Source organism: Phyllosticta capitalensis, assembly GCF_038381095.1.
Source record: "Phyllosticta capitalensis strain CBS 128856 chromosome Unknown BKA78scaffold_10, whole genome shotgun sequence".
Classification (NCBI taxonomy): Eukaryota; Fungi; Ascomycota; class Dothideomycetes; order Botryosphaeriales; family Phyllostictaceae; genus Phyllosticta; species Phyllosticta capitalensis.
The window spans coordinates 1,176,793-1,195,962 of record NW_027117448.1 but is presented as its reverse complement, the minus strand read 5'-3'; the positions used below and the strand labels follow the sequence as shown (position 1 = coordinate 1,195,962).

The 19,170-nt window shown below is 55.0% G+C and overlaps 8 protein-coding genes and 1 non-coding gene across 9 annotated transcripts; 2 read left to right on the top strand and 7 right to left on the bottom strand.

Annotated features, from left to right (window-relative positions):
• Positions 1–299: 299 nt before the first annotated feature.
• BKA78DRAFT_32786 (uncharacterized protein) lies at positions 300–1,300 on the bottom strand. Its single transcript, XM_066889558.1, has one exon. It carries the CDS (start codon positions 1,022–1,024, stop codon positions 485–487), a length of 540 nt encoding a protein of 179 aa, XP_066740606.1. The 5' UTR covers positions 1,025–1,300; the 3' UTR covers positions 300–484.
• A 571-nt stretch (positions 1,301–1,871) lies between these two features.
• On the bottom strand, positions 1,872–2,930 carry BKA78DRAFT_323822 (uncharacterized protein). Its single transcript, XM_066889229.1, has one exon. The coding sequence runs from the start codon at positions 2,847–2,849 to the stop codon at positions 2,163–2,165; it is 687 nt and encodes a 228-aa protein (XP_066740605.1). The 5' UTR covers positions 2,850–2,930; the 3' UTR covers positions 1,872–2,162.
• A 1,678-nt stretch (positions 2,931–4,608) lies between these two features.
• BKA78DRAFT_323819 (uncharacterized protein) lies at positions 4,609–4,851 on the bottom strand (the record flags this gene model as incomplete). The annotated part of the gene is made up of 1 exon (XM_066889228.1): positions 4,609–4,851. The coding sequence occupies exon 1, from the start codon at positions 4,830–4,832 to the stop codon at positions 4,611–4,613; it is 222 nt and encodes a 73-aa protein (XP_066740604.1). The 5' UTR covers positions 4,833–4,851.
• A 972-nt stretch (positions 4,852–5,823) lies between these two features.
• On the bottom strand, positions 5,824–5,925 carry BKA78DRAFT_t157. Its single transcript has one exon. It is a non-coding gene; the product is annotated as a tRNA-Pro (tRNA).
• A 991-nt stretch (positions 5,926–6,916) lies between these two features.
• BKA78DRAFT_32763 (Alpha/Beta hydrolase protein) lies at positions 6,917–9,139 on the bottom strand. Its single transcript, XM_066889534.1, has 3 exons — positions 9,133–9,139; positions 8,946–9,075; positions 6,917–8,832 (listed from the first exon to the last, which is right to left on the bottom strand). Exon 3 carries the CDS (start codon positions 8,787–8,789, stop codon positions 7,215–7,217), a length of 1,575 nt encoding a protein of 524 aa, XP_066740603.1. The 5' UTR covers positions 8,790–8,832; positions 8,946–9,075; positions 9,133–9,139; the 3' UTR covers positions 6,917–7,214.
• Positions 9,140–9,787: 648 nt separating this feature from the next.
• On the bottom strand, positions 9,788–14,170 carry BKA78DRAFT_32773 (uncharacterized protein). The gene is made up of 3 exons (XM_066889546.1): positions 13,836–14,170; positions 13,513–13,765; positions 9,788–13,419 (listed from the first exon to the last, which is right to left on the bottom strand). The coding sequence occupies exons 1-3, from the start codon at positions 13,869–13,871 to the stop codon at positions 9,854–9,856; spliced, it is 3,855 nt and encodes a 1,284-aa protein (XP_066740602.1). The 5' UTR covers positions 13,872–14,170; the 3' UTR covers positions 9,788–9,853.
• Positions 14,171–14,945: 775 nt separating this feature from the next.
• On the top strand, positions 14,946–16,136 carry BKA78DRAFT_256578 (Alpha/Beta hydrolase protein; the record flags this gene model as incomplete). Its single annotated transcript, XM_066885099.1, has 1 exon — positions 14,946–16,136. The coding sequence occupies one exon, from the start codon at positions 14,946–14,948 to the stop codon at positions 16,134–16,136; it is 1,191 nt and encodes a 396-aa protein (XP_066740601.1).
• Positions 16,137–16,336: 200 nt separating this feature from the next.
• BKA78DRAFT_32732 (uncharacterized protein) lies at positions 16,337–16,972 on the bottom strand. Its single transcript, XM_066889504.1, has one exon. It carries the CDS (start codon positions 16,862–16,864, stop codon positions 16,538–16,540), a length of 327 nt encoding a protein of 108 aa, XP_066740600.1. The 5' UTR covers positions 16,865–16,972; the 3' UTR covers positions 16,337–16,537.
• A 1,595-nt stretch (positions 16,973–18,567) lies between these two features.
• BKA78DRAFT_256341 (eukaryotic translation initiation factor-like protein 5A-1) lies at positions 18,568–19,023 on the top strand (the record flags this gene model as incomplete). The annotated part of the gene is made up of 1 exon (XM_066885076.1): positions 18,568–19,023. One exon carries the CDS (start codon positions 18,568–18,570, stop codon positions 19,021–19,023), a length of 456 nt encoding a protein of 151 aa, XP_066740599.1.
• Positions 19,024–19,170: the final 147 nt, after the last annotated feature.

The window sequence follows — 19,170 nt, the reverse complement described above, 5'->3', positions numbered from 1 at the left end:
GTGCGAGGTGAGCATGAATCTGACCAATCAGAGGATGAACCAACAGGTGGAGACATGGTGGTGGGTATGATGGATCGAGTGGCGTTGATTATGGGGGGATATGACGAGTGATCCAGGGCCTGTCCGGCTTCGAACAGGTTTGGTAAGCCAAGGTGGATTGGAAAGCAGTCGAGTGGCGTGGATTGGAGAAGGAGAGGAGTCACAAGATATGAAAGGCATGCACATCAGGAGCATTCGTATCTTCACAAGTAAAAATGTGAAAGTGAAAGTAACTTAGGCACCTGTAAAAAGAAAGCATCTTTTGAGTCGAAATGTTTACATTTGCCTGTTTGTCCGTGACTGCTCCACAGTGGTGATGAACGAAATTGCTAATCCGAGAATCTCTATCGCCAAGTCAAAATACGTAGAGACGTGGAGTGTTCAAGCGCTCAATGCCTTCAACACAGAGAGAGTTTTTCTCTTCATAGGTAGTCACAGGGAGCATTCAAGCGCTTGCGTCTGAAGGTGCGACAACGTGAAGCTGAGCCTTGTTCTCTTCCGCCACGTTTTCAGTGCTTACGGTGGCCAGCAGATCGGTCATTGCCATAATCCACATTCCATCTGCGTCTCGAATGAGCAGATTGGCGTACTCAATGACGAGCTCCCGCCTGTTGGTCCGCCAAAGGTGAGCCCTAACTTCCACCGTGTACGTCGACGGGTGCGCCGACTCCTCAAACATGAAAACGTTCTCATCCGGGATCATGGTGTCCGGGATGGGCAGCTCCTCCTGGGGGACGGCAGTGAAAAGGGTGCCCCCTTTGGCGATTGGCACGGCCCAAGGGTGGACCTCCTCCACGTACTGCTTCTTTTTCTTAGGAATTCGGCCGGCGCGCCAGGCCTCCTTGTAGAATTGATAACTATATTCGCCCGCCAGGACGTAGGCGTCGGAAAGGCGGGCCCAAAAGAAGACCCTGTTCTGCTTTATGAGTGTGCCCTCGCCGGTAGGCCGTTGATGGAGCCCTCGTTGCAACCAAATGGCCAACATTCAGCCAGCTGCGTGTAGGCCAGCGAGCCGGCTTTTTTCCTGATGGATGGCGGCATGTGTGTAGCCGATGGCCTGAGAGGAGGGGTTGTCCTCGCCTACTGTGGCTCCAGATTCTCGTTGTCGAATATCCCCACTTTCCCATGCCAATGGAGTCGCTTATTTCTTGTCCACAATCCCGGCGGAGACGCCCGGTTCGACCATAAAAAACGGGCTCAGTCATTCGGCCGCGCAGAAGGTGACCGGAGCTGAGCCGAAGGGAGAGAACCGGTTGATGGGCGCGCCGGCGGGTGGTGGTGGAGGGATGTGCCACGGGCGAGGTGCGGTGGTGGTGGGAGTGGAGGAGAAGGAGATGGTGGAGGTCGGTACGGTGGTTCCGCCAAAACCACCGTACAGGAGGGAGAGGCCGGGGATCGAAGATGAAGCGCCATTCACAATGCGGGCGTTCCCGCTCTTTGGCAAGCAAGGCGCCATAGCTGCTGGTCTGAACTTCGCTGGCCATGTTGTCTGTCTTCGCCTTTGCTTCAAGTGACTCCCTCGCCTTCTTCATCTGGAGCTCGACCTTGCCCATGTCGGCTCGGATTTCAGCAAGGGTGCCAGTCTGCAATGAACGTGTCAGTCAAAGCTGTTCCCGCCCAGTTAAACTTGCGCTTACCCGCTCTTCGATTTGGGCACGCAATTTGGAAATTGCATTGACGATGGCCATGAGGTGGACGGCATCATCTGGGCCCGCGGAGGACGTGGAGACTGGGACATCGGAGGGCTGATTGAGATGAGCATGAGGTTTGATCAGCTAGAGGAGCAACTCACAAGAAATATGTTGGTGATGATGAAGGGAGAGGATTTGTGATAGGGTCTTGGTTGGCTCTGGATGAGTGGTTGATGGTGGTGTTGGTGGAGAGAGAAGGTTTCAGAGTCGCAAATATAAAAGGTCGTGCGCGCCAGGAGCATTCGTATATTCACATTTAAAGATGTGAAAACGGGTGTGAATCAGGCGGAGGTGAAAGTAATTTACCTACCCAATTAAGCATTTTGGCAACTTCAAACGTAGTAGATGAATATTTTAACGGCCTCTTCGATGATACGGTCCTGGATTCCCCGCGTCTCTCGCACATGGCTTTCCCAAGCAGCCTGGTCCTCGTCAAATTCCAAGGAAACTCCTGAAAACACTGCTATCATTCCAGGAGCGTAGTCCCATGACTTTCTGGGCGACTGGCGAAGCAAACGCCAGTTTGATTGTCAAGAGGTTGAAAAATCCGATGTTCGCGTCCTGCGCAACACCATGGACTGGCGGTGTCCGATGCATGGCAATTTCTGCGAGGGAACGGCGGCCGATAGTTCCTTTTCTCTCATCGACTTCGCTCTGGGCGATGTACGCGACCCGCGCGACTGGGCCATCTTCTCCGATCAGTGTCCAAGGCGAGCTTGATTTCAGGAACACTACTGTTCCTGTGCCGATCTGGACCGACTGAGGGCGGATCCTCTGCGCCGAGGCAAAATTTTCAAGCACACAGTGTGCGTCTTGAGTACTCTTGGGCAAGCTCGACCATCCCGATTCCCAAATTTCCAGCCATTCATCGACTTGTCCGAAGGTTTCGAGACTCGCGGATCCACTGACCGGTACGGCGGCGTGGATCATGCAACGATGCATTTTCTTACCCATGAGATGGGGGGAGGAGCCGAACTGACAAGTCTTCTCATTGCTTTGGTCCATCAAGGGAGAGGGGACCCATAGGAGCCGGTAGTCTTCGTCGTCTCGAAGAGAGACGCAGGTCTTCCACATCTCAATATCACCAGCAATGATCTGCTGTTGCAGGGAGCTCTGCATTGCGTAAAACACTCCGCCGCCCGTGAGGCCATTTGGGCAAAGGTCATGCCATTTGTAGGCATCGTACTCTTTCTTGAAAAGGCCTTGATGTTCTTGATGTTTCTGCAAAGTAGGTTGCAGAAAATCCGCAATGTGGATCCCACTACTTTTGAACTTGGTCGAATGGCTGGAGCGTGTTTTGTAGCTGCGAATCGTGTGTCTCAAAGCCCTCCGACTTAACTGCAGCCCCGGGTGCTGGAACCTTATTCTCAGTCGATGTGGCACAGAAGGTTGCGAGAGGAATGGCAACCAGGGTGGAGTGCTCGAATCTTTGTAGTTGCGTTCTCGGACTTTAAGTTGAAAATCAAAATACGTATATACAGGGAGTGATCAAATACCTTGCGCCTGAAAGACTTGGACGTTTGAGCTTGTGGAAGGATAGGTACAGGGAGCATTCAAGCACACCCCGCGCTGGCTTGAACTCGCCATTTGTTTTGCGACCCACGGTGGAATAGTAAATGCGACCAGGAATTCTTACTCCGTTGACTCATCGGCAGCCATTCGAAGGAGAGTGGTCCGATCGCCTCTTGTGAATTGCAGCAGAGGCCAAATCGTGACGGGATCCCTGGGAACCACAAAGCCGGGGCTAATCTTCAAAGCATTTGCGAGCAGGCAGAGATGGGTAATGCAGTCCACCCGAACCCAACTTGCAGCAGCATGGGAACTGACGCAAAGTAGATTGCAAGAAAAGCTTTTGTCTTTGTTCCGCAAGGTGGACCTTCTTAATTTGAAGGGAGGGGGGTTGTGGCCTTCAGCCTTTTTGGGGTGTGCTCGCTGGACAGCGCTGGGTGACGCCTCGCGTTCCTCCTTCATTTTCTCGCCAATCGACGAAACCATTTGCTGAGCCACGACTCACTTCTGGTTCTCTCCGCTGTTGTTTTTGTTGGCCTTTATGAGCTTGCGCTCAAGTCTTTCAATTCGAGCGCGGAGTTTGGTTGCATTGATCTGTGATTTTTGCATTAATTGTGGTTGAAAGCATAGTACCTTGTAAATTGTGTACTTACCTTCTCCTCAAGTCTCAACTTTTGGAGGCCATAGATGACATTGTCGAGCTCTCCATCGATTTCCAGAACTGAGAAGGCGCTGTTGCTAGTAGTGTCGCTCTCGGGCTATCGAAAGTCAGCGTGAGTCTCGGTAATTTGAAGGACTGCGTACAGTGGGAGGCATTTTGAAACGGTTGCCGCGAAGCAATGATTCTGAGGCGCTTTATGGGTGTTGTAAGGCAAGGGATGAATTGTTGTGGAGAGAGGGAGGCAGAGAGTAGCAAGTTGCTTTATAGCCGTGCACACCGGGAGCATTCGTGCGTCTTTACATGAGCTTTGTGAAAGTGGGCAAATGCGGGCAGCGTTCAAAGTGAAAGTTGATTTGGTCTCAGCAGAAAAAGGGAAAGAGGGAAAGAGCGACTTGGTTCTGCGCCTTCACACCGAAGAAACAGCAGCACAGCGCAAGAGCCGCCTTCCTTTGCGCAGGCAACCGCAACCTCAGGAGGCCCCAAATTTTTGCAATCTTTCGGTGAGTTCAAGAAGCATTCGTAGCCCTCGTCATCGTTTTTACGCGCGTCGTATAAGACAAAAACCCTGGTTCGGTTGCGGCGGCCGACGTCCAACTCGCATATAGTGGGTTGCAAGGAGCGTCTTATAGCGCGATGCGATTGTCGCCAGATTCGTTGCCAGTTTGAAGACAACAGTTGCGGCTGAGACGGCTACACGGAGTGATCAGCGGCTACTTGGTTTGGCAACTTAAGCTGTGGCGCACAAATTTGACGGAGCAATTCGGTCCAAGGATTTGCATCCAAAAACTTGGGTCGACGTACCTGGGAATCTGGTCGGCCAACAAGGGGTATGATTGTCGCTTCGGGGTCTCCGCATGCTCCCAGGAAGGGGCACGATGCGCCACAACAATTGCCAATTCCAAGATTTGAGACCAAAATTTGCGTGCAAACATTGACCAATCCAATTGCAAAGTCAAGATGTGTATGCATAGGGAGCATTCAAGCATCCCTGCTCTGCCTTGGAGTTGGCAACTCCCTGGCGACTTACTGTGTAGGCACCATTTGTTGCAGCGACCACCAACCATCTTTGAGGACTCTTGAGAGGGCACACAGGTGGAATCAAGTATGCTGTCTCCAATCAAAGCCTATCGGCATTTCTTCCAACAGCCATCATGGTAGATACTCGCGATGCAGCGGTCGCAACTCGTCCGCCATGCCAGCTAACGCTTCGAGCGAGACAAAGTTCATCGGTCACAGAGTCTGTCGCATCTTTGGGAAGTCGTTTGGCGGGAAAGCTGCTTGCCAGTCTGGTGCTTTCGAGATGCGTCGCCTGTCGTCGTCGTGGTTCTTTGCCGCGCGACGATCGTTGCCGATGTGTCGTTGACAGAACGCGATGGATCGTTCCTACCTCCACTAGAATCCGGTTTTTCTCTGCATTCTTTGCGGCTTCCACAGTGCGATCACAGAAGCGACTGCCTGTCGAGATTGTTCATCGCGTGGTGTCGCGTGGCTCGCGTGGTTCGCGTGGTCGGGCCCGTCCGCCCCACACACATGGCACCCCAACATTCAGAATCAAACATCGCCCGACAACAAATCGTGCAAAGAATGCTTCACGAGGCAGCCTGTGTGTATTTCAAGCATTCTGGGTGGCAAGATACACTTGCATACTGTCGAATATTGAGTTTTTCCATCCTGTCTCTTCTTGTCCTTCACTGACCCTTTTCTCATCACTTGACTCCCAAAACATCACCTGCACCCTTCCCAGACCTGAAAAGCAAAAGGACAAAAGAGATATGGCTCGACCGCGCATCCACCGTGTCTTTCGAGCACCTAAAACTACTTTTTACCATAAAAAATCACGTTTCCCACTTCTTAGCTTCTCCAGACCCCAAAACAACACCCTCGCCTCCCCCGTGCTCCAAAGTGACAAAAGCAAAAGAGAAGGGGCTCAACCGGGATTCGAACCCGGGGCCTGTCACATACAGGCATGTCTGCAGGACATGCGGAGAACCCGAAGCGACAATCATACCACTAGACCATTGAGCCAGTTGAACAGGTTGAGAAGCCCTTGTTGTTGATCCAGGAGCTTGGATCAACTTGTTGGAGGACAGAGAAACTTTGTTGCACTATATACTGCATTTTGCGTTGTGGGTGCGCTCGGGCTGGACTTAGAAGAAGGACCGGGCAGCCGGACCAATCAGAACACGGGAACGACCATCACACTTTCCAAAAAAACTGCCCTATCAAAAAAGTTCGAAGCCCATGGGACTTGTGGCTTGTATATGTGCTCATCGAGTCTCATGAGAGACTTTCAAGACGTCTCCAGCATGATTGCAGTTGAAATGGGACAAAATGATTGCGCAAGTTTATCATCGGAGTCCGCAGATATTCAGCGCGCTGACGAAACCACGGACTGAAAATTCCCACACCACGCAACACTTACAAAAAATCCATGACGCAAATTGTGGAAGTGCATGCAACACTTCTCTGCAGCATACTTATGTTCCAAATGCAGTGTCTTCCCAGGCGAAACTGACATCTTCCTGAATTTCGACAGCGTAAGAGACAGCGGAAAAGGGTCTCTCACTTTTCGCCTCGCACAGTTTTCATCGCGCAACGCAAAAGTCGCCAAAAGAAATGTGGAATTCTCGAGCCAGGAGCAAATCAGAGTACTCCTCACAAATTCCGAGGGCTTATGGAAGTTGGAGAATTAATGTCCTTCGCATTCGCATTCGCACCCAAGAAAGCCAAACATGTCATTACGTCACACCTTTTGACCACAATGGAAAGATCCGTCGGACCTCGCAAAACCAGATCAAGAGCCGTATGTGCAGGAGTTTACCACGGGGTGGAGCCGTGGAAAAAATCCAGTCGTCCTGTTGACCTGGGCGTCGTCGCAGAAATTGAAGTGAAAAGGGAGAAAATGACGCTTGAGTTTCGCGCATCGCGACAGACTTCCCGTGTCGACGGTCCTCCAGGGCAAACATTCAGCACATGACACACGACGAGCACTTCAATCACAAAGTCGAAACCAGTGTGTGCAGGGAGAATCCAAAGGCCTTGCCACGCGAAGACTTGGACATTTGAGCCCGTAGAAGGATAACTACATGCAGCCTTTCAATGCAGAAGGGCCTGAACGACATGTGCACCCCGATCACAGTAACTACAGAGAACTGACTGCTCACGCGGCCGCAAAGCGTGCGAAATGCAAGCAATCGACCAAGGCGTCAGCAAGAGGCTGCACTGCTCAATCCACGTTCGATCCCACATCACCACGTACGCAGCATTCGAAACCTCTCTCATTACCACCACGACCGCACCCCTCTCCTCGCTCCTCAAGCAATCTGATACGGATACCTCACAAAGCTCAACGAGTACTGCAAATCCTGCGAATACTTGTCCACCTCCCGAACCGCCTTGTACGTCTTATTGCGACACCTCTTCTTCGTCTTGCCCCCATCCCCTCCCACCTCCTCAAAGCGATCCCCAATCCAATCCAACCACACGCGCTGGCCCGCATACAGGACGGGGACATGGGCGACGCCCTCAAAGACGGCAAAATCCAGGTCCAAGTCCTCGCCGTAGGTTTTGCACACCTGCTCGACGAGCGCGACTGTCGACGGCGCCGGCGCCGACTGGTCCGTCGTGCCCTGCAGCACGAGCAGCGGGCCGCGCGGCTGGCGGGCGTAGTAGGCGGTTTCTTGCCTGAATATCTTCGCTGCGACGCCGTCGGGCGTCAGGAAGCTGTCGCGCAGCCAGAAACCCGCGGCGGGCGCGGTCGCAGCGTTGAACAGCTCGCCCAGCACGCTGTTGGCGCCGCGCAGCGCGCGCAGCAGCGTGTAGCGGCCCAGGCCGGCGGGGGTAAATATCTCGTCGAGGGGCGTCGGCGTCAGGATGGAGGCGGCGTGGCCCAGCAGCGTGCCGTAGGCGTTGACGCGCAGGAAGTCGGGCGAGCCGAAGAGCATGGGCTCGAGGAAGGGCGCGCCGCCGGCGGCTGCGGGAACGGCACCGAGGTAGTTGGACGTCAGAAAGTCGTGCACGGCGTTTGGTGGTTCGCCGTCGGGTTTGGAGACGGTCCAGTTTTGCAGCGTCGTCGTGGCCGCCCATGTCGCGGCGCCGCCCTGGCTGTGTCCGAAGAGCACGTATTCGGACGAGAGAAGCTCTTTGTACGCATCATGCGCTGCGTGGACGGCGTACAGCAAGTCTTTGCCGTGGGCATCAAAAGTTATCCATGGGTGCGGAATGTGCTTCCCATCGAACGTCTTGGACACGCCCAGACCGGCATAGTCGGGCGCTACAATGGCGTAGCCCTGCAGTGCAAGCGTAAACGGCGCCGAGTACTGGAACCAGAGGTTGCGAATGTGGGATGGAGCGCACTCGCTAAAGACGCCGCTGGTTCCGTGGGCCCAGCCGACCAAGGGGATGTTCTTGCTGGTGTCTTTGCCTTTGCCTGGTACCTCGCGGGGGTGAAATGGCCACAGGATGAATGCAGATGCGGGAACGAGAGAGCCGTTCCAGTCCAGGGTTTGGTACATGAAACGAGAGATGGCGATATTTGGCGGAAAGGTGTAGAGAGACGCGTTGGTATAATCCTCAACCTTGAGAAGAGAACCAGGGGGCAGATATGTGCTGCTCTCGGGCACGTCCGTGTAAAAGGGGTCGTCCTCGACAGATCCAGTGGCCCAATTTGTGCGTTCAAAGTTGACGGCTACGTTGACATTGTTGGCAATATTTTCAGAGATGCCTGCCGAGGCGATTTGCGATCCAGAGAGGCGGAATTTCGAGTTCCAATCGTCGCATTGTGGTCCTGGTAAGTTTTGCAGGGGCGGTATTGGCGGCATTGCTTGTCCCTGTGCAAACGGACTCGAGAGCAGCGCAGCAAGCGCACCGCATGCCAATGGATAGAGCATCTTGCCAGCCAGTGTCCCAAAAGAAAGACAGACGCTCAGTAATCTGGGAGGACGTCATTGTGATTTAAATGTTCAATATTGATTGCAACTCAGTTTTGCCAACTGCCGACAGTAGCTTTTTCACCACTGATGTCCGCACGCGGGGCGGATACTTACTAGCCGGACCAAGGCGGGAGGAATGAAGTCGGCGACGCCGAAAGCCGTGCCCGAACATGCTTTACTGAACCAGGCTTGACCTGGAGAATGGTATTGGCTCAATTAGAGGATACAGGTGCAACCAAGCGTACTGTAAGCATCAGTTGTGATTCGCGAAGAGATTAATGGAATAAACAACGAAACAAACTCTGAGAGATCGACAGCTAACCCCGCATGTTCAGCACCAGGGCGGATACAGCCGCACGCAACCAGCTGCCTGTTTGGAGCGTGTTCAATAATGTCATCATCGACAAGAACTTTCGGAAAACCCCTAAAATCTGTAGATGTGATGTGGTGGATCAGAAGACCCGCAAATTCATCCAACCTCTCGAGGTTTAACAGTGGTAAAGGGTAATGTTGAGTTGTACTCCGCCCCGCGGACGTTCCGTGGAAAGCTACAAGCTAGGTACAAGCTTTACAGCGGGAACCTCATGCGTGTGCACAACCGACCGGGCCGACGCGCATGCCGATATTGTGGAAAATGTCAAAAGATCCATTACTCAGCAAACATGCTTTCGCTCTCGGTTTGCTTGCTCAGGGGCGAGCGTCCGCAACACTGTCGTGTTTTTGCAACAAAGTCGAGTTCCGGCGTCATTTGCGAGGGGGAAAAGGAAATGGGATTGAGTTGTAAAGAAAATCGACCAGAGCCGCGTGCTCGACGGACAGAAAACAAGTACAGGGAGTCCAAGGAAAATTCGCAACACCAGTATGCGTGGGTATCTACCAAGACACAATGAAAATGCCCATTCTTACGGCACAACAACCACCTTCCGCCAGAAAAACGAGGGACGAATAGGAATGCAAAGGAACAAGGAGAGATGCGATCGGAAGATCAATCCTAGAAGAATTTCAGCCAAGATGCGTCTGCTTCAATCCTTCAACCCAAAGGCCTTCCTCAGCCCCGGAAACTTCTTCTTTTTGCCGTTTCTCCCCATGGCCACATCGGACGTCCTCGTGACATGCTCTTGAGAGCCATTTGCAGATTTGCCCATGGGCGACATGGCCGAGCTCCACCTCTTGCTCAATTTGGGCTTTCCTTGCGAAGAAAAGTCTGCAGTTGATGGTCTGCCCCGCGAGTTTTCCGGCTCTTCCTCATCCTTTTCCTCGGTAGGAGCAAGAGGCCATGATTCCTCGGCGTTGCAGAGCAAGGTGTGTCGACGGTGCTCGGTTGACGGCCGAGTCGGCGGATCAATGGCAAGCACCGCATCGTCGTTGCCTGCGAGCGTGGCACTGTTGGACGTTGCAGGCCGAGGCACCGAACTGTCGCGCTTTTTGCCTAGACCAAAAAGGCCGCGTTTGGTCTTCTTGGGCGGAGCTTCGGTGTCTGTAGCCCACTTGCTATCCATGAGGCCGCCTTTGCGAGGCGAACGGAGCTTGGCAGGCTCTCCGTTTTGACCAACAGGCGCTTCAGCCTTGGAACGCGATTTCACGTTCGATTTTTTGATCGAAGGCGGCGAGTTGGGCTCCCCAATGTCGCTTTCGTCTTCCAATTCTGTCGAGTCGCCATCGTCGTCTCGTCTCGGAATGCCCCTGACCGGCCTCAAGTCAGTTGGCATTGGCGGGACGTCATCTTCATCATCCGAATCAGCAATGCGCGACCGGAACACAGGCAGATCGGGTCCGTCTTCATCATCAGAATCAGCGAACCGGGACTTTTTGAGGGCGGACATCGGGGGCTCCTTTGTCTTCGCAGAACCGGGCTTTGCCATACGAGAGAATCTCGAGGCCTTGGGAGTGCTCGGTGCTGAGGCTCTATAATATTGTTGCTGATCCATTGCCGTGTTTTTCTTCTTGCCAAAGAATGAACCAGGAGGAGAGAGTGAGCGGATGCTCAGAGACTTGGGAGAACTCAAGGGTGGCGAAATGGGCCGCGTTGACTGCCTCGAAGGTGGTTCCATCAAGGAATCACGCATGCTTGACCGCATGGTGTATCTTCCTCTTACAGAACTAGGCGGTCTGCTGCGTTGGAAACTGCTTACTGAGACATCCGAATCGTTCGAGTTCGAGCGGGCGAGTGGTGGCATGGAGTTGATCCGATTCTTGGAGGGCGAAGGCAGTGCCGAGTTGGGACGTGGAGCTGATATAGCTACACCCATTGGAATCCTCTTCTTTTGAAGAGCCGAACGTGGCTCTGGCATGTCGACATTGGCATATCTCGATGCGGCGAGGCCTCCCGAGGGAGCTGGCCCCCGCAGTGAAGACCTCATTGTAGTGCGCATTTTCGCGCCTGATGGTGTTCGCTGCGGAGGCTGTGGCTTTTCGACACGCATCGTAGTTTTCAGCGCCGGCTTCTTGGGCTGAGCATTCCCTGCCCTCGGAATTGAACTGCGTCTTGCGGCTTTCGTCGCAGGAGACACGACTAGTGGCTCGGGCACGACTTTTGCCTTCTTTTTGCGCTGAGAAAATCCGGGTGGAACAATCTCAGGTTGGAACTCAGTAGCCGACTTTGAAGAGGTGGGCGCCTTTGTTTTTTCCATCTCTTGGCTGCGCTGTGTTTTGACCGCACTACCGCGTGAGTGCTTAGGCTTCTCATCCCCGTGTGGAGTGACTGCAGCGTTTAGACTAGCCGGTGTAGGCCCCTGGACAATGGCATCCAAAGACGCAAATCCTCCTTCAAGCTGCGAAAGATCCTCGGCAGCATCACTGTAGATGCTCTCTCCTTCTGAGCTGTCATCATCAGAGCCTTGCTCAGCTGTGCTTCCGCCTCCAAACTTTTCCAAATTTGATGCCGACAGCGGCTGATGCTCTGCTTCAGGGTCTTCCTCATCCACCGACCACGAGCCAGGCATGTCAAAAGCCTCCTCTTCCTCTCTCTCCGTGCCAGGAGTTGCAGGCTGGACTGCGATTTGGGGGACGTCCATTGGAGTTTCGACAAGAGGCTCTAGCGTAGATTTGTGCAACGTGCTAGACTCAAGACTTCCATTGCCGTATCCTTTGGTGATGGCATGGAATTGTTCCGAATCCGGAGAGCCCGCGCTTGAAAGCTCGTCCGAGGCGTAGCCTTGGCCTTCGACAGTCATCTCTTGAGGTGTAGGATGTGTTTTCGCAGTTTCGTAGCTCTTCATTTCGCGTTCGTCGTGCGGCTCGACCATGGTGTGGGATGAGGACATCGAGGACGGTACGTATTCTGTGACCTTCTCAGCGTGCTCTTCATCGCCATCCCGTCCTGCCCTCCGAACGCTTCCAAACGAAGGCAGAGTTGGTCGGGGTTGCATGGCGTCTTCCACAATTTTGTCCCTACCCTGTGCAGTCCGACCACTCCAGCGTGAATACCCAAGGTCGGGAGAGTTGGATGATGCAACGGAATCATCGTCTTTCATACCGCGATTGTCTTCAAAACTGACTCGAGCGCCCTTCTTCATTTGGCGAGAGCGTTGCAGGTCGAGGGAGCCAGAATCTGAGCCAGCGTCTGACGCGGCTTTTGCATGCGCTCTTGGAGAGCTTGTGCGGACCGAGGAGGAAGGTGAGTGTTTGAGGGCAGACTTGATTGGCGAGATGGATCTTGGCGGTGGTTGATGTCTTACTCCTTTGGAGACATCCACAGCATTAAGCGCAAAATGAGCTGATCGAGCGGGACTGATGGAGGCCTGTCTCTCGTGAGTGTAGTTGGCACCTGGCTGAAGTGTCAAACTGTCAACTCGCAGCCCTGAAAACGGCACGGGCTGACTGGCCGCCCTGGCCCGTTTGAACTCGGTGGAGGTTATTTTTCTGGCAGGCCCCACCCTGGTACGCGACCCTTCAGGGTCGTACGCCTTTTCCAATCGGGCATCCTCGGCGTCTTCAGCCTCTGGGGATTCTTCGACGGTGGATGGCTTTCTGACAAACCGCATGTTTTGTCTGGTATGTGGACTTGACAGGTCTGATTCCGCCGAAAGATCCGAAGCGGATGAGGAGCTTTGGGGTGTGGATGGAAGGTCGATGATCGGTTTGCGCGGTGGTGTCTTGGACTGTGCCGGTCCTTGCAGGTGGCCGCCCACCACATTCCCGGGCGTTTTTTCGACACTTGGGGTCATATCTCTTGAAGATCGTGTTTTCAACCCAGTCGTATTCGCAGGATTGTGTCTTGGTTGCGAGAGACCACCAGGAGCCATGACAGGCACTGATGATGTTCTCCGTACATTCCCTCGTGGTCTCACGTCATTAACGATTGGCCCGGTGAACCATCCACTGTGACTGACCCGGGCCGGCGGAGGACTGGACGGCGGAGTTGGACGAGGAGATATTGGACGCGAAAAGTTGATGGATGATCTCCTACCAACCTCGGCCTCGGGACTTTGCGACGCAGTCGAAGTGGCATCGGCGTCGACGGTTCCTTCGTCGATGCGTATACGTCTGCGCCCAGGCGCTCTGGGAGCCGGCGATAGGACCTTCATCGGGGAAGAGCCTGCGCTTTTTGCGCGCTTGTGGTTTTCGAGGTTTTGGGGGAGAGCTGGGACTGGAGGTATGTCAATGTCCATTGCTGATGACGCTCTGGCTCGCGACTTGTTCTGGACCGCGCTCGGTGAAGGAGAACGAAAGGTCCGCTCACTCATTGAGCCTGAACTAGCCTGCCTGCGGACACCCGGGGGACTGGCAGCTCCCCCTGATGTTCCCGACGCTGTAGAGCCCTTTCTCTGCATGCGCTTGGTCTGCACACTACCCACTGGGACCGGGGTGGTAGCATGCGACCGCAAGGCGGCGGCGGCTGCCGCAGATGAAAGATCGCCATTGGAAGATTTGCTCTTGAGAAAGGCCTGGCTCGCGGCGAGAGCGGCGTTCGGCGACGGGGTCGTCTTCTGCGGCTACAAGGTGCCAAGTCAGTGTTGCGCGCATGAGAGGAGCGGCAAGGTTGGTCGCATAGGTGAAACGTACCGGGCCTGAGACGGCGCGACGTCGATTCTTGAACATCTTAGCGATGAACGAAGAAGGCGCAATCAGGGTCGTCCAAGCATGAGGGGCTTGAAGGGGAGTAGATGGTAGAAAAGAGCAGGCAAGGGGTGTTGACAGTTGATGTCATGGGCCGCGGCGGATGATGCGGTGCTCGACGGCTGAGGCTAACAGAGAAGCTGATGGCTGCGCTCGAGCAAGCGCTGACAGTTGTGAAACACAAAGGCGCAGACAACCCACGCGACGGCGACGGCGCAGCAACAACTGCGGATGCGCTGGCAGAGTGTTGTGGTGTTGAAGTGAGAAAGTGCTGTGGTTGGAAGATGGATGTGCACTGGGGTGGTCCGGGAGGGTGGCGAAGCTTTCGAGCCGGCAGTCCGACGACTTGACTGACTCTTTGGATGGCTACGGCGCGTTGGAGAGCCGTCATTCCGGCCTTATTAGGTTGCTATTATGCGCACGCAGGAAGACTTCCTGTTCCAGACTGCTCGCGTCTCCAAAAACCATGAATTGATACAGTGGTTCACCAAGCTGTCGCTCCCAGAGTTTCTTAGCATGCAGATGTCAGCGGAAGCTCGGATCCACCCAGGCCTCCACCTCATCTACAGCCTTTGTCCCTGCAGCGTGCCAAGCGGGTGCTAGAGATTGCAAAATTCTTTGAGAGGCCGCTATACCTCAACATCTCAGATGGAACTCATATCAACAGTACCTCAGGTTGGTGCAGTTCCTTTCGGGCTGATGACTAAGGTACAATGGCTACCCGCGGCTATGACGTCGGCAGCGCCAGTCGCTTGGTCCGGCCTTCTGGCTCCCTGGTTCCCCGACACCGACCAGACCTCTCGCACACCATCGCCATATGGAACCGCCACTGACAGCTTCAAACCCTTCCCTTCTCGGGCCTCCTGTCCGGTCACACGACCTGATTTTCCCACACCATCTTTTGCAAATCTCCATGATCGCTTCCCCGCATTGTCATATGGCGCTCGGCTCGCGACAGTACTTGATTGCCTGGCGTGCCGCTCTGCAGCCCTGAAACTCCAAGGCTACATACCTTTTTTGCAATTGTCACGCCCTGCCTTTTCTTCTCGACTCACAATGGGGCCACCCTCAGAGGCCAAGGACCAACTTTTGCCCCCTCTCCCCCTGCCCCCTGGAATTACTTCCCGCGTCACCCAAAACACGGCCGCCGGTCTGGATATTCACATTCTCGAGGCTGGATACGATCCTTCCCGCACCAAGCCCTTGATACTGCTCCTCCATGGCTTCCCGGAACTCGCCTATTCATGGCGCAAAGTCATGTTGCCGCTTTCTTCCGCCGGCTACTACGTCGTCGCCCCTGACCAACGAGGCTACGGACGAACCACTGGGTGGGATACCTCTGGATATGCCTCTGTAGACCTCGGACAATTCAGCATGACGCGATTGGTGACTGACATGGTCGTTCTGGTGTCGGCCCTGGGGTACACAAAAGTCCGTTGTGTGGTTGGTCACGACTTTGGAGCAGTGTCGGCCAGCATGTGTGCGCTGATGCGGCCCGACGTCTTTGAGAGCACTCTGCTCATGAGCCATCCGTACAAGCCGCCCGCACCACTGCCATTCAACATAGCTCATGACGAATCCCAATCGCTGCAAAACCAAGAGACGATTGTCGGTCGAGACGTGCAAGGAGATTTGGCCAAGTTGTCGCCGCCAAGAAAGCACTACAAGTGGTACAACAGCACCAGCAATGCAGCGCATGAATGGGATAACCCAGCACAGGGCATGTCCGAGTTTCTTCGGGGATACTATCACCTCAAGAGCGCAGACTGGAGCAAAAACGAACCTCGTCCGCTGAAGGAATGGAGCGCAGAGGAACTAGCCAAGATGCCCGAGTATTATGTCATGCCGCGGGACAAGTCAATGCCCGAGGTCGTGTCGACAAACATGGCCGGAGAAGACGCAAAAGCGACGGAGCGATGGCTACCCGAAGAAGAGCTTCAAATCTATGTCGACGAATGGAGCCGCACGAAATTCCAGGGAGGGCTCAACTGGTACCGCAGTCAGACGGATCCAAAGAGAAGAGAACTTGACCTCTTCGCCGGACGGAAAATCGACGTGCCTAGCAAGTTTGTGAGCGGAAAAGCAGACTGGGGCAATTATCAGCAGCCGGGAGTGATTGAAAAGCTTCCCGAGAGCTGCAGCGACTTTCGGGGGGCGGTGTTTTTGGACGGGGCAGGACATTGGCCCCAGCAAGAGCAGCCCACAAGGGTGGCAGAAGAGATTCTCAAGTTCGTGACTGGACTGTGAGAGAGCCCATTGTGCATTGTGATGGTGTGGCTGGGATGGACGGCCTGAGGCTGGAGGAGATGATGCCGAATGGGGGCAATGTCTTGAATCAAGGGATGGAAATGTCGTGACTTGGGTAGCATTTGGCCATTTGTTTCTTGGACGATACCCTAGGCTGATGTAGACAATGGCACCGCCTGTTCGGGCCCATGTTTGTTTACTTTGGACGCATAAGTAGTGGCCGGCCATGTGTGGTCGCGAGTCGTGCTCCCAGTCGGTACCCGCGACTCGGCAGCGAATCGAAGAGGCTGGAAAGATGTGACTTTATACCAAGGCAGCACGACGGTCGACGAGTCGGGTGGGAACAAAGACAGAGAGGTGACGATTCTGTAGGCGTGCAGCTCGCAGGCTCGCACACGGAGCTAGGGAGCCAGCGGGGGCCAATCGCGGGAGGATCCGCCGTCAACGGGTGGTTGGTTTAACGGCTGCAGCGACACGAGCGGCGAAGCTCGCGAACCAATTGTTGAGCTCCACGACGGAGAGTGGAGCCTGGCCTGATATGGAGAGCTGGCGCTTACAGATGGAGGAGCGGCTGGCGGATTGTGCAGAGTACATGTAGGGGTGCACAAGAGTACGAGGATAATTTTTGTCACCGCCAGTCTGTCGTCGTTGAGACGTTTGTGGCCATTGGTGCTTCTTTCAATGATGAAGGTGAAGATGAGAAGATGAAGAGAGAAAAGACAGAACATCTCCCACTCTCTGTTGCTCTGGATACTTGCCCCAGGATCGCCGTGACTGCGGTGCCTGAACACATGCAAAGCGCGCCGGCAGCCCAGTGCACCAGCTCACGACCGGGGGATGGGCGCCCGCGACGGGGATCAGCTCAATCAAGACCAAAACACCCACAATTTCTCCCAGCCGCGCGCTTTATCCTTCGCATCATCGCATCCACTCCCAGTCTCCACTGCAGCTCCGACTCGCCCACGCCTGCTCATCGCCTCCGTCGTCAGCTTCCACCTCATCATCTGCACTGCACAATCCATCCTCCTCTTCCCACTTCCCCAGCCAATTGTGCGCCCACTTAAGATCCCCTCTGCCATTGACTGCCGCGCACTGCCTCGTCACCTCTTCCCTCTCTTTCTCTCCTCAATTACCTACCCCTACCCAAAAGGAGCCAAGAAGTTCTTTCTTGTCTTCCTTTCGAATTGTCCACGCAGTTCGAAAGGGCTTCAAGACAGGACGCACCGACTCCATTCAATCTGGACTTTGACGCCCGAGTCCCGATCCCCTTCAGTGTCTTCCCGTCCTCGTATCGGAGTGACGCTTCCACAGCTGAACATACAGAGGTCAAGGTAGAGAGCGAACTACACCTACCTGACCACCCTTCGCGCGTCGGACGGGAAGGTCACGCATCTGAAGCCGCCTACACCGTCCCCGACCACAAACATCGACGCGTCAAGGAAGAGGTTCGCTTCTACGAACGAGACCGTCACCGTCCCCACGTCCAAGAGGAAGAAGAGGAGGTCCGCATCTACGAAAAGGACTACGCCCGCCGCCCTCCCAGATCAGAGCGCGATCGCTTCGAGGTTGAATTCGAGAGTGCGCGGTAAGTGTCTAGTCAGTGCTTGCTTTCGTTTTTTCGTCCGGAGCCCATGCATAAACAAACGCACAATTCCTTTACGCCGCGGACCCGCATATACCTCTCACCTGTCGATCCACATTCGCCCACCGCCCCATGCAGCTATAACCTCGCCTCATGCCTCTCAGCCTCGATCCTCACTGACTCTTTTCCTCCAGCAACGACTACCGCCAGCCCTACCGTCGCTACGAAGAGGCTCAGATCAACGTCCCAGACCGTACCGAGTTCAAGGAACGCGTCTACGACAGCAAGTTCGACACTGTCCACGGTCCGGCCACCACCTACGCCGACTCTCAGATTGACTCCAACGAACGTCAGTTCCGCGAGTTCACCCGTCCCATTGTTGACGACGTTCGCTTCGAGTATCGCCATCAGTCAACCCACGGATCCCGTGCCGAGGACGTGAATGAGAGACGTCACCCTCACCAAGATCAAGTTCGAGTAGAGTCTACGACTTCTCGGACGACTGTCGACCCGCCCAAGCACAAGCGTGACATGGGATATTACGACGACGAAGGACACTACCACAGTCTTCGCCACGGTCTTCACAAAGCAGCCGATCGTATCCTGCACCCCATTCACGGCCACAGCCACCACTCTCACCACAAGCATCACGAACACCACGACCATCACGACCGCCCCGTCTCGGACCGCGAGGAGGTGATTATCAAGGAGACCCACACCTCTCCTTCCAAGCCTCGCGTCGCCGACTCCCACCACCGCCCCTCTCCTCTCCCATCCACCTTCGCCCCCGAGCCTAGGCGCGTCCGCACCTCCCGTACCTTCATATCCGAGACCCCCCGGACCAGCGCCATGGCTTCCTCCAACTCCATCACCATCCCCTGCCACCACATCCGCATCGGCGACCTGCTGATCCTGCAGGGCCGCCCTTGCCAGGTGATCCGCATCACGACGTCGTCGCAGACGGGCCAGCACCGCTACCTGGGCGTCGACCTCTTCACCAAGCAGCTGCACGAGGAGTCGAGCTTCATCTCGAACCCGGCGCCGTCGGTCGTTGTCCAGAACATGCTGGGCCCCGTCTTCAAGCAGTACCGCGTGCTCGACATCCGCGAGGACGGCCGCGTCGTCTGCATGACCGAGGGCGGCGACGTCAAGCAGGGCCTGCCCGTCAACGACCAGGACCACCTGCTCAAGCGCCTGAGCGAGGCCTTTGACGACGGCCGCGGCTCCATCCGCGTCCTCGTCATCAACGACTCGGGCTCCGAGCTCATCGTCGACTACAAGGTCGTCCACGGCTCGAGGTTGTAAACCCTGACCCCATCGGTAAGTCAGTCCCTCCCCCCCCCATCCAGCAACCATCACTTGTAGATCCTCCGACTCACACGTATCGCAGACAAGAACAACCAGTGGACCAGCCCTCTGCTCTGACAGTCGCGTCCTCTCACTCTACACACG

What these genes read in the sequence shown, in the direction of transcription:
- BKA78DRAFT_32786 (XM_066889558.1), bottom strand. Translation starts at nt 1,024, where the DNA reads ATGTTGGCCATTTGGTTGCAACGAGGGCTCCATCAACGGCCTACCGGC.
- BKA78DRAFT_323822 (XM_066889229.1), bottom strand. Translation starts at nt 2,849, where the DNA reads ATGCAGAGCTCCCTGCAACAGCAGATCATTGCTGGTGATATTGAGATG.
- BKA78DRAFT_32763 (XM_066889534.1), bottom strand. Translation starts at nt 8,789, where the DNA reads ATGCTCTATCCATTGGCATGCGGTGCGCTTGCTGCGCTGCTCTCGAGT.
- BKA78DRAFT_32773 (XM_066889546.1), bottom strand. Translation starts at nt 13,871, where the DNA reads ATGTTCAAGAATCGACGTCGCGCCGTCTCAGGCCCG. An exon ending in GTCGCGCCGTCTCAGGCCCG is followed by an intron (nt 13,766 to 13,835) that starts GTACGTTTCACC and finishes GGCACCTTGTAG; the next exon opens with CCGCAGAAGACGACCCCGTC. An exon ending in GGCTAGTTCAGGCTCAATGA is followed by an intron (nt 13,420 to 13,512) that starts GTGAGCGGACCT and finishes ACATACCTCCAG; the next exon opens with TCCCAGCTCTCCCCCAAAAC.
- BKA78DRAFT_32732 (XM_066889504.1), bottom strand. Translation starts at nt 16,864, where the DNA reads ATGTTCTGTCTTTTCTCTCTTCATCTTCTCATCTTCACCTTCATCATT.